Genomic DNA, 12,625 nt, shown 5'->3' with positions numbered 1-12,625 from the left:
TCAAATGGCAGCCGATATACTAACTAAGCCACTAGGACCGCTGAAGCATAACCACTTCTGCAAGATGTTAGGTCTGGAGTAATCAAATTCCGGATCCTAGAGGTTGATCATCGAGGAGGAGTGAAGAGAACGATGATTACCTCTTGCTATATACGCATTACATCCGAGTACCCCTTCCCTAGTGAGTAATCGTTGATTCAATTGATATACCTCTAGGTAAATAGCGTGTGCTCTCATTCGATAAAGCACTTTTCCCAACTACAGTTCATTCAATCGTTTATCCTAAAATACAAGTTATCAAGTGTAAACTCGCGTGTTTTATTTCACCGTGATCAATCTGAAACTGGTTCCCTGGTCCGCCGTGTTACTCTGCTAGTCGTATCGTCATCAATATTGAGTCGCAGTTTGGTGTAAATAACATGCCACTTGCATACAATGACTGATTAACACAGAGTTGCGCGATATATTTATTTACTAACACAATCACCCGACCAGTACAGCCATACAGTGTCAAACCCACGGCGCTATATGATTGTTCACCAACTACCACAACCGGCATGACCAGCACGAGAAACTGTGGTTCAGCCACAGCGTCGCGCGAGTCGTGTCTCACGAGCGCTCCACCATCTCGCGTCATCTGGCCAATTTGCGCCGTTCTATCTGTTTTCATTAGCCACAAAAACAGGCGCTGTATCGCGCCAAGTTACTCGCGCTATATGCGTCTCAATTTGCGCCTTGCCTCAAAGAGAGTATGAGCGCCCTCAGCACTACATAAACATCGCAGCACTTGATGTGCCGATCCACCTACAATATTTACGGCCTTGATGGCTGCACGTGTGTTCTATGTTTTCCCGTATAAACACATTTCAATCATTTCGACTCCGAATGCGGCTGTCACTCGTGCGGCCTCTGCTGCAATCTCGTTCTAGCGTTTTCCTCTCGCAACACAAAACATGGCTTCAATTTTGCGGTCCAGCAAATTTGTGCGGTACTTTGCCGGCTTCGCTCGAAATATCGTATTCAGCACCGCTCGCGACACCGAGGGTAGTTTCGTTCAGCAGTCGCAATGTTTGTGCGGCAATTCCTTCAGGTAAAGCTTCTCAATTGTACAAAGTTCCAGGGGTTTGGGAGGATTTCAGGCGCGTTACGCAACACAATCGAATGCTGACGAAATGCGGCTTCGAATTTTAATTCTGTTATCTATTACAGTGGCTTTGCTTCATCGGCGGTGAGCTCGAGTCAGGGACTGGATCGGTCACTGAAACGTCTCGACGATGACGTGCGTCGTTCCGGGCGAATTTCCCGGCGTGATCTCGAGGATGTTTTGGAGGAAATACGAATAAATCGCTCCGCGACAAGCGCTCAGTCTCTGCTGGTGATCCGCTGCTGTGGTAAGTGCGGTGTTCACTTGTGTTTAGTTTATATTGGCTCATTTTAATGTGCTTCGTTAGGTAATCTAGTGCCGGAGGAATTACCAGAGGTGAGAACTGCATTGGTTCAGGAAATTTGGAAAACGCTGCAAAGTCTGAATGTAGCGATGGATATCTCCCATTACAATGCGCTGCTGCGAGTTTACTTAGATAACGAACATTCGTTTTCTCCAACGGAATTCTTGACTGATCTCAAATCGAAAGGGGTGGAACCCAATCGGGTTACATATCAGAGACTTATTTCGAGGTATTGTCAAGAGGGTGACATTGAGGGAGCAACGAAAATCCTCGAATACATGAGGGAGAAACAGCTCCCCGTCAATGAGTACGTGTTTAATGCACTCGTCATGGGACATTCTCAGGCAGAGTAGGTTTGATGAAACATTACGAGGGGAAAGGTTATATAATTTTCATTCTAATTTCAGCGATCTCGAGTCGGCTACGGGAATCCTTGCCGTCATGGCTCAGGCGGGACTGCAACCTTCGGCCGATACTTACACAACGCTCCTTTGCGGCTATGCCCGGAAGGGTGATATCGATTTCATCAGCAAGACGTTGGAAACGTGCGAAGCGAAAGAAATCTATTTGCTCGACAAGGATATTTTGGAAATTATATACTATCTTTCCGTTAATGGCTATTCGGATAAAGTCGATCCTTTGATTGCCAAAATTCGCAAACAAGCGGGTTACAATCAAGATGCCGTGAATGTGATTTTGAGGCTCATCAATAAAGGTCAGGAAGACGTTGGACTGAAGCTGCTGAAGACAATGCCAAGGGCAACCCGGAATGATGGTGAGTTGGCCAACACGGGAGGTTTTCTCATCAAGCAATTGGTGAAGGCGAAGAGACCTGTCGAGAAAGTGCTCGAAATTTGCGGTGAGCTTCAGAGCGCAGGAATGAATAGCAATGCTTTTTCGCTCGCATTGGAGACGGCACTAAAGAATGGTATCTCAAATTTGGCCTATCCATTGCTGAAGACTTTGAATGAGCAGAATCTTCCGGTGAGACAGCACTACTTCTGGCCGCTTTTGTGCTCGAATGAATTGAATCGTCCGGAAGGTGTTCTAAACGTTCTGAGCGCAATGTTGAGTGAATTTGATATGCATCCTAGCAGCGAAACAATTCGTGAATATGCTATACCGAATTTAGGTGTTAAGAACAGTGAGGAGGTAATCCAGTTGCTGAGAACTGCAGGAATTTCTTCCGCTGTCGCAAGCTCGGGATGCGCATTTGTTGCGCTAGAGAAGAATGACATCAAAGAAGCGGCGAACATTGCCTCTCGGTATAAGGCGTTTTATTCGCCGGGAGTATTCCGTAAAGTGCTGGTTTCAGCGTTGGTCCACACCAAAGATTTCGAGTCGTATATTCGCTTCTCCCGCTTTATGTACGATAATCTGGTGCGAGTCAAGTCAAGGGAAGAGGTAAGCGAGCAGGCGGAAGAGGATGACAATGCCACCCCCAAATACCAGGCGGATGTCCTTGGGGCAATGATTTACGACGTTTTGGTTTCGTTTCAAAGCAAGCGCACCGAAGCTCTGCACCGGGTGCTGACCGGATTCGTTAATCACGGTTTGTCGATAAGCAATGCGCAAGCGGAAAAGATTCAAGACAAACTTGGTGCCGAAATGACGACGGAGATTTCGGACCTCCTAAGCAAGTTGGCCGCTGGCGACCTTGAACCGGTTGAACTGGAGTCGGTCGCTCCGAGGGTCAAAGCGTACTCCTCGAGTCTATCCATTCCACAAATTGAACGCTTGATCCGGGAACTGCAGTCCCGCGGGGAGAACACAAACACGCTGAAGAGCCAGTTGATTCGTAGCGCAGTTCGCGCAAACGATATCCCGAAAACGGAGGAAATATTGACACGATTAGAGGAGGAGAACTATGTCATTCAACCCGGGGTTTATGCCCAAATAATCGAACTGTACGTGAACAACGATAAATTGGAGCAAGCTTTTGCGTTGATTCAAAGAGTTAAGACGCAATCGCCTGATTTTGAATTGGATTATACAAAGGTGGTGAAGTTCGCAAATGCCATTTTAAATCAGGATCGGTTTGAGGACACGCTGAAGTTTTTGGCCGAATACAAGCCATCTGTTGGTCGCGATGAGAATGAGGTCGATTTCAACTATAACAGCTCGTGTTGGAGACTGTTGAACGCGTTGGCCGAAGGTGGAAAGGTGGACCAAGTGAACAAACTGTTCGATCATTTGCTGGATCTTGGATACATCACCCCACAGAACATTTTCCTGGGCTCACTGATAAAGGTAATTTGATATTAAATTTTTTAGTCGATCAAAGCTGTACACATTTTTACACTTCAGTAATCATTTTTTGCGTACAATTAGTGTTCCTTTTAATCTTTAATTCCTTTTCCTTTTTTCTTCTTTATCCTTTATACTCTGTGGGTGCGAACCGAGAATTTGTTATATCCTTTTCTCCAAATAATTGTTCCGTGTGAATGTGAAATTTATGTTATACTGCCGTTCTACGCATAGTTCAGCAACTGAGCAAAATGCAATCAAAGTTTTGTACTATATTTGTCTGTTGTGCCAACAGGCTCGAAGCCCCAATGGTAGTCTTAGTATCTAAATTCCCTCTCTGAGGAGGGTTCCCATATAAATGAAACACAAATTTCTGAAAAACTCGAGAATCAATTTTTATTCATTTACATTTATTTGCCAACAGGCTCGGAGCCCCAATTGCAGACCTAATATCTAGATTTTCCGTAAATATTCAAACATAATAAATTTTGCCTAAGTGTGTTGTCTAGATCTAAAAAACATTAAAAATTTACACTTAATACATTCACGTGACAAATTAAAATCGAACATAGAAGCTACACGGTTGAATCTTCGTAGCAGTCCAGTAATAGCGCCACAAGCATCGTAGTTTGTTCGTCGGATGGAAAGCCAGAGAAAAGAAGAATTCCGAAGCTGTCTTCGGTGGGCCAGAATATTCGTCCTTTGGAGAATTACAGGGCAGTCGGTTCTTGATGGTGAATGCATCTGCAATCACCATGGCTCAGGCAGTGTTCCTGCGCGTTTCCAGAGTATCTATGTTAATGAGCTGGCAGCTGCTTTCATAGCTTGGTAGACGATGCGGATTTTGCCACGGCAGTAGGCGCAGAGCGAAGCGAATGAATCGTCGTTGCATGCTTTCAATACGATGCGCACTGTTCTGGTAATGCGGGTTCCAGACAGTGGAGCAGTACTCTAGTACTGAGCGAACAAGGCCACAGCAGAGACAGGGTGTCGACTACCTTGAAAATAATTGAAAATCAGGGAATATCAGGGAATTTAAACAATTTCAGCGCAAAAATAAACGGCTTTTACATTCGCGATGTTTTTCTGGAATTTTTGGCAGTATCTGCCGTTCTGTTTCAATCAATTCCCTTCATTTTCTTCTTCGAAAACTATCGAAAAATTAATGCTTGAAAATCATACTACGAAAGCTGAGCTCCTGTGGTGCCTGGAAACAGTTATGTAGCACAACTCCACACTGCTGAAAAATACATGGTTGTATTGAGAAGAATGTTTCATGACAACCAGGAAGCTGAGAAGGGTTAGCTAGGGCGTGATAAAATGAGCATTATGATGATTTTTGGTTCGATGAAACTTTGTGAGCTATACATTGTCGTTGGTTTCGGCGAGTCTTTGAACAAGACTACAAAGAGGCTACAGATGGATCTGAGTGTCAGATTTTGGGATGAAGAACAACCGTTTGGTGAATCGTTACATGACGTCAATGTTCTTGGGACATTCTCAAGTATCAGGAATGAACTTGCAGCTTTTGAAGAATGCATGGGAATTATATATTTGAACAAACTTCTTTTTGTGTCGATGTATCCTTGATCTTTCCATCATTGATTCCGATAGTAAATGGAGGGAAACGATTCGAGAAGCTTTTGATATTTGACGGATTATGGTCGTTGGTTACGGAAGTTTTTACCCTAAATGGTATTCTGTCTTTCGTTAGAAACCTCAACGTTGAGAGGGCTTTTCCATTAGCGAATGTTTCTATGAAAATTTGTAGGAAGAAACGGTTGTGCTATGCGACAAGTTTATGATGCTATACTTTATCTTGGAAGGATAGCATCAATAAAGATGTTGAGCTCTTTTATCGTCATATGAATCAAAGTTAATAAAACGGCTACGGGAAACAGAAGTGGAATCTCTGGAGGTAAAACGGGGAAAATTTTGCAAAACGTACAGAAGGGGACCAAAAGATTGCGAGATAAAGCATTCCGTTAAAATCGTAACAGTTTAATGAAATTGATCCGAATCAAAATGAAAAAGTCTCATTCTGTACTAGTATTTGAGACTCCTTCAAAATAACTCTGAACTGTATTAGTATATCCATTTTGAAAAATCTTCAACGACACTTATCAGGCGTCGTTAAACTCAATTAAAAATCACAAACAATGAATTCATTCTACAGACGTTCTTAAATTTCATTGTTTAAGCTAACTAAATGTTTTAGGAGCTGCAGCTAAAATGCGTTTACTGAATTTAATTGCTAGTCTACACCTGGATTTTTTTCTGAAAAATTACTGGAAAATCAAGGAATATCAGGGACTTTATTTTCGAATTTTGAGTCGACACCCTGAGAGAGCTTTCAGACAGTAAATGTCAGTGAAGGATTTCGTCGTACGAAAGATAAAGCCTAGTTGTCTCGATACCTTGTTAACAATGTACGCAATATGGTTTTTGTACGTGAGCTCACGGTCCAGAAGCACACCAAGGCCATTTACGCACTTCGCGCGAGGTAGAACGACGTTTGAGAGTCTGTAATCGAAGGCTATAGGATTCCGTTTCCTTGTGAATGACACGACAGAGCATTTACTGGGATTCAACACCATTCTATTGGCCTCACGCCAAGCTGCGAAGGAATTTAGTTGTCTTCGCAAAAACATGGCATCATCAATAATCCTTATGTAGCAGAATATTTTCATATTATCCGCGTATATTAATCGGGGATCCTCTAATGAATGGCTGCAGTCGTTGAGGTGGCATAAAATATAAGTGGACCGAGGTGGCTATCCTGTGGTATCCCTGAACGCGATGCGAAATATGAGGACAAAAGCTCTCCGATCTTCACGCAGTTTGTTCTGCCAGTAAGATAAGACTGGAACATTTCAGCATTGCAGAAGATTACCGCAAATTCCCATGCGTTCCACCTTGGCCACTGCGATTGCGTGGTTCAATTTGTCGAAGACAGCTGACAGGTCGGTATAGATGGCGTCTGTCTGGCATCCCTCCGAGAAGCCGTCGGTGATATACGATGTGGAGCGACCGGGCATGAATCCGTGCTGATCGTCGCTAACTTGTAGCTTGCAATGAAATAACATAGGCGGCAGAACAACGAGTTCGGAAAGATTTGCAGTGGCGCATAGGGTGAAAATTCCCCTGTAATTATCAATGTTTGATTTGTCCCCTTTCTTATGTACCGGGAACATATACGCCGTTTTCCAAAGGATCGGAAGTTTACCGCTAGACAGTGATAGTCCAAACAAATGACGGAGTGGAGCAAGTAGCGATTGAGCACATTTTTTTTTAGAAAGAAAGAAGGAATCCCATCGGGGCCGCCTGGCAATGATGATTTCAATTTGGCCACAGCCTTGAGGATGCAGTCATCGTTGACAAGAATACGGTTCAGCAAAACCTCATGAATCGGAATACTTCTGGTGGCTGCCGATACTTGTTCGGGTGATAACGTGGCATTATCAAACATGCCCGAGAATTTGAGGGCAAAAAGTCGGCGTATGTCTTCGGTATCTGTGGCAAATGCATCGTTGTAAAACATTGACGAAGACAAACCGCTCTCCTTTCGTTGATCGTTAATATGTTTCCAAAAGGCTTTCAGGTTACATTTTAGCTTTTGCTGGATGCGTGTCTGATGGTTAGCAAAGGAGCGTCTACTTTGCAACTTATAAACTTGGTTCAGTCCACGGTAGCGTTCTCTAAGCGATAGCACAACGTGATTTGCGGAGTGACGTACTCGAACCCTGGAATACAGGCTGAGAGCTGCCCTCTTCAGAGTCTTCAGTTTTCTAAGCTCTTTTGTCATCCACGGAACACGATTGTCGGGAATAGACTGTTTCGGAACATGCCTGTCGATCACATAGCCGAGAATATGTGGAAAAGTCTGCACGGCGAGGTCAATGTCTTCCTTATCGAGGGCACTAGTCCAATCAATACTCGAAAGCACTGTGCACACTTATCTAGTCTAGACTGGAATTGTGTTTATGAAGAATTTGATGTTCACAGCATGACGTTGAACTTCTCTAATGTCATATTGCAATGGTTAACTTTGAACGTTCCTGTGAAAGGAAAACCCCTCTCACCCCCTTGGAGCACGCCGCTCCTCCGCAAACTAAAACGCGAACGCAGTCGGTGCCAGCGCATCTTGCGTACTCAAAAATCGCCTTCCTCAAAGAATAACTTCAAACGGGCGAGTGACGTTTACAAAAGACTAAATACCGACCTTTATAAGTCACACGTGCTAAGGGTGCAGTTTGGACTTCGCCGGAATCCAAAATCATTCTGGGGCTTCGTAACCAGCAAGCGGAAAAACAAGTCAGTTCCGATGAATGTGGTTTTTGATGGAAAAGAATCTGAAAACGAAGCAGAAGCGTGTGATTTCTTTGCGAAGCACTTCGCCTCAGTTTTTGACGTAGAACTACGTCTTACATTAAGGGTGCCAAATCAGAAAACAGGTCACGTTTTTATGAAATAAAGTTAACGTTAATAACTATCTTTGCCGCGAACGGATTTTGACGATTACGTACCAAACGAATCGGAAATTCTCTAAGATTTGTTTTTTATGCTATATATTACAATCCCCTTGTGTGTAAACGGTTTAAATTAATGAAAACTAGAAGCATTTCCATTTTCTCATACATTTGTTTTGTCCATTTGTGAGCGTCCCTACCCATGCCGTCAATAACGACCAACTTCTCGGCGAATAACGAAGGGGAATGATTTAAAGTCTTCGTAAACAAAAAAAAAAGAAGAAGAAGAGCAAAGGGGAATATTTCCTAGAGCATAAATATTGGATCTCGCTGAGGCAAACTTTCAGTATCCTTCTAGATACGAAGCAATGAACATCGCTTGCTCTTTCTTGTTTTGCGTCTTCGTTTGGGATTGAGCTGTGAACGCGACCAAATTACTTACTCGTTGATGTCTCTGATATGCAATCATTACTTCTAACTGTCGCCATTCCATCAAGGTTCTGTACTACACAATTGTGTGGGGAATCATCAAACTAGGCTATCATCGGCTCACCAAGAAAATAATTGTTCAGGAATTTTGTGTTTGATATTGTTTCGCATGACTATCTCTACCAAGGATGACAGCTAAATTTATCGAGACCGATAACATTAACAAGAGAGGCTTCTGTTGAGAAGAGCGCAAAACGGAAATAAGGGTGTGTATATTTAATTGCTTGAAGCCATCAATATATGGATATTTGTATGCGTATTTGCTGAATTATAAAATTATAAACAAGCGACTTGAATAAAATAACAGACAGATTATTCCTGATTGGCACCTTTCTCGCTATAGTCTACTTCTTCATCAATATGTAGTAGATAAGCTAGAAGCGTAGTAAAAAAAGGGGCATACCACAATAGTTCAAAACAATGGACGCAGTGATTCACACCCAACAAAGGGAAACAAATTGTCCCATGTTGATATTTCAGGCGTAACTGTGCCACCATGCCTTTAAGCCGTAATCAAGCTTGATTGATTTAGTGAGGGGATCTTGCTACATTTCATCAATCAATAGTTTAATGCCTTCAGCTGCACATTTGCTAAATTGAAATGTTTAAAGCTTCTGGTAGACAAATATGCTAAACAATTCTGATTGCGTTTTTCTCAGCGTTGCTGTTTTTGGAACAAGGGCAGTATACCTGTGTCACAAATATGTTTTTGAAGCTTGTAAATTTGATTAAAATTTATGCCTACATAATGTTAATGCGTAATTTCCTCAATTCTTTTATTTTCTAAACTATTTCAGCTTACACTCTCTTTTCACACATCTTCTACGGCCAATAACATTTCATTTGTGTAGTGTTTGTTTATTTTTTCCTTTTCGCAAAATTTTTATTTTTTGGAAATCTTAAATTTTCATCCTCTTTTCCATCTCTGTTAACCTTGTTTGTTTACTAACCTATCCACCCTTTTGCCACTTCATATGCCGTGCGGTAGTAGATCTGTAGTGCTCCCAATAGTCATTATTGTTGTCTTACACTCTCCATCTCTGATTACTTCTTAAGGTCCACTTGGTGAAGGATGATGTGCAGAGTGCGATCGCAGTCTTCGAGGAAATTTGCCAGAAATACAGAACCACCCCGTGGAAGTCGGAACTCACCTGTCGCCTGATTCAAGCGGAAGACGCAACCAACTTACAGCGGTTGACGGATCTTAGCACTGAAGTTCACGGTGAAGTGAACAGTCTGTACGACCTTGTGTTCGCGTTCGTCGACTGCGGACGCATTCGGCAAGCGAGAAAAATTTTGGAAACTCCCGGACTGCGTACACGCTATCAGCGCATTCAAAGTGCCTGCGAGCGGTACCATGTGGAAGGTAAGACACAAAGCCTGGAAGGTTTGATGGAAGCCACTAAGGATCTCAACCATATCGATCGTACGGACATCTACCACACCCTGCTGAAGAGCTACATCAACGAAAAAGAACCCGAAAAGGCTCTCGGGCTTTGGACGAAAATGCAGGAGGAAGATGAAACTCCCTCCGATGCGTTCCTTATTGAACTGTCCACCTTCTTGAAAACCAATGGCTACGAAGTCCCCTTCATTGTTCCAGAAGCGAAGGCACAAACAGAACCACCGGCAAGAGATAGAGAAGCCTCGAAAAATGTCATATTTTCTGAACCGAAAAAGCGACCTATGACAGCGTTGAAGTCATTGAAAGCGGCCATCAAGACTGGCGACGCCGACGGCATTCTAAGCGCCAGAGATAGCTTGCAAGCGGGCGATAAGCTCAACCTTACCGAAACGTCTCGCATCATTGAGGCGCTTGTCAACAAGGATCGCTTGAATGAAGCATCCAAAATGGTGATGGACCTGCTCGAGAAACAGCTGTATCCGATGCCTCGTATTTTCAAATACTTCCTGAACAAGCTGGCCACAGCAGGGGATATGGAAACGTTCAATCGTATCGGCGGAATGGTGTCGGACGAGGTGAAGCGACTGATTTCGTTCGATAATCGTTATTGTCACGCCAACATGGTCAGTGGTAACATCGAGTCGTATATGGCAAAGCTAGAGAAATCGATCGATTCAGCGAAATCAAAAGAAGAGGCTGAACTTGCGATAAAACATTTCCCGGTTGGTGGTGCCTCGGGTATACTTGTGAATCATCCCGAGCTTCACGAACGGTATAGGACTTTGGCCGAACGATACATCCAATGGGACATTCTCTCTCCAATGAACGCACTTTGGGCACATCATTTCCTGGCAGGAGAAGATGAGCAGGCGAAACAGATCTGGGATAAATATTTGAGTAACTGTCCAAGGGTTATGTTCCAGAGAATCATAAAAAAAGCGCGAGAAACTCAGGATGATGAGATTGTTCGTCGATTGATTGTGCAGCTGAAGGACTCCAAGATTTCGGAGAACGGCATTGGTGTAATCTACAGCTGTTTGATTGATACACTTGTTACCAAAGGTCAAGTGGAGCAAGGCTTAGAAGCACTGAATGAAGCTCTGAAATCGATTTGTTTGGAGAACGTAAATCGATCTGCATTGAAAAGGCTGAAGGATGGTCTGGTGGCGGCTGGCAAAGATTTCCCTCATAAAATACCGGATCGGAGCGAGAAAAAAGCACATGACACCTCGAGTAGCAGTAGCAGTAGCAGCAGTAGTGATGACGATGTTGGCAGGACCCGAAAATAAAGCGATGTTCGATGATTCGATGAAGTTCTTTAGCTGGCATTTAGAGCGAGCATTATTTGCTTACCAAAAACTGTATTCTTACTAAATATCCATAATATAATAGAAATAAATATAATATCACTTAAAAAATAACAGAACATGTTTCAATTCTCGATGACCATTAAAAAAATCTGGAGAATGGTGTTAAGTTCATTATCTCTACTGGTAACTCATCTCTATATCGCAGTGCAGAAACATGCTTCGAATTTTTTAACTTCTTTATTCCAGGTCGTGTTGTATAAGTTGATAAATGAAAATTGTTAAAAAATATATATATTTAAATAGATAGAACAAGTATGTATTAATAATCCAAATTTAACGGCAGCCTACGTTTAGTATTACCTTCTAGATCAGCCATACTCAACCAACGGCACGGCCGAAAAATAAAAATCGGCTTTGCGTTTCTCGCGAGAATCGAAGTGAGTGTATAACATTCTTTCACCTCCTATATTCTCAACTACTTTTCCCTCTGATTTTATAATTGTTCTTAAGCCAGCGCTACACGATGCTACGATCACCCTCGAATGCTGGACTCTCGATGATTCGGCGCATCGTGTAGTCGACTGACGAGCTACGAACCTCCAATGTCGAGTGTCGAATATTCGCGTTGGAAGGTAATACGTTCGTTGTGGATTACCTTCCAACGCGAGTGACACGAGTCAAAGGATTTTTGTCATTCGTTGATTCGACACTCGATGACATTCGATACACCGCTACACGATTCGTCCGAATCTATCTTTGACAGATTGGTTTGTTTACAAGTTTTAGGTGAAGGAACCGTGAAATTGATTCTCATAGTTCAAAATATTCGGCGAAATATTGCATTCTAATATTGTTGATTTGAAGCATTTTTATTTTACAGCCCGATATCAGTACAATTGCTACGGCAGCAATTTGACTACTCGCATCGTCATTCAGTTTCCTAACGTTTTTGATGGTAAATAAAAACAATAAACATTCGATCCAAATACTCGCCGATTGTTTGGGCCGATTGCTTTGAATCGAACATTCACGTCACCGTGTAGCAGCACATTCGTCACAACATTCGACGATTCATCGAGTCAAATGTTTGAGTCCAACATTCGAGTGAAACGTTGGACGAATCGTGTAGCGCCCGCATTAGCGCTTTTAACGTAGTCACCTCATCACTATGATGTCTGGACCCGTTGGCTAGCTCGGAAGAACAGTCATCCGAAACTCTTTGAAGTTGCTATGGTCATGCTCTGTGGTCCATCAAGC

The 12,625-nt window shown here is 42.9% G+C and overlaps 1 protein-coding gene across 1 annotated transcript; it reads left to right on the top strand.

Moving 5' to 3' along the window:
* The first annotated feature begins 882 nt into the window (after positions 1-882).
* Positions 883-11,471, top strand: LOC129778356 (leucine-rich PPR motif-containing protein, mitochondrial). The gene is made up of 5 exons (XM_055785221.1): positions 883-1,090; positions 1,210-1,391; positions 1,452-1,797; positions 1,856-3,698; positions 9,710-11,471. Exons 1-5 carry the CDS (start codon positions 954-956, stop codon positions 11,345-11,347), a joined length of 4,146 nt encoding a protein of 1,381 aa, XP_055641196.1. The 5' UTR covers positions 883-953; the 3' UTR covers positions 11,348-11,471.
* The last annotated feature ends 1,154 nt before the right edge of the window (positions 11,472-12,625 follow it).

This window comes from Toxorhynchites rutilus, chromosome 3, assembly GCF_029784135.1.
Source record: "Toxorhynchites rutilus septentrionalis strain SRP chromosome 3, ASM2978413v1, whole genome shotgun sequence".
Taxonomy (NCBI): domain Eukaryota; kingdom Metazoa; phylum Arthropoda; class Insecta; order Diptera; family Culicidae; genus Toxorhynchites; species Toxorhynchites rutilus.
The sequence above is the reverse complement of the archived record's forward strand: the minus strand, read 5'-3'. Positions and strand labels throughout refer to the sequence as shown.

Excerpts from the sequence above, each read along its gene's own strand:
- LOC129778356 (XM_055785221.1), top strand. The coding sequence starts at position 954 with ATGGCTTCAATTTTGCGGTCCAGCAAATTTGTGCGGTACTTTGCCGGC. Across the intron at positions 1,392-1,451 it reads GCTGGTGATCCGCTGCTGTG|GTAATCTAGTGCCGGAGGAA; the intron begins GTAAGTGCGGTG and ends GTGCTTCGTTAG. Across the intron at positions 1,798-1,855 it reads ATGGGACATTCTCAGGCAGA|CGATCTCGAGTCGGCTACGG; the intron begins GTAGGTTTGATG and ends TTCTAATTTCAG.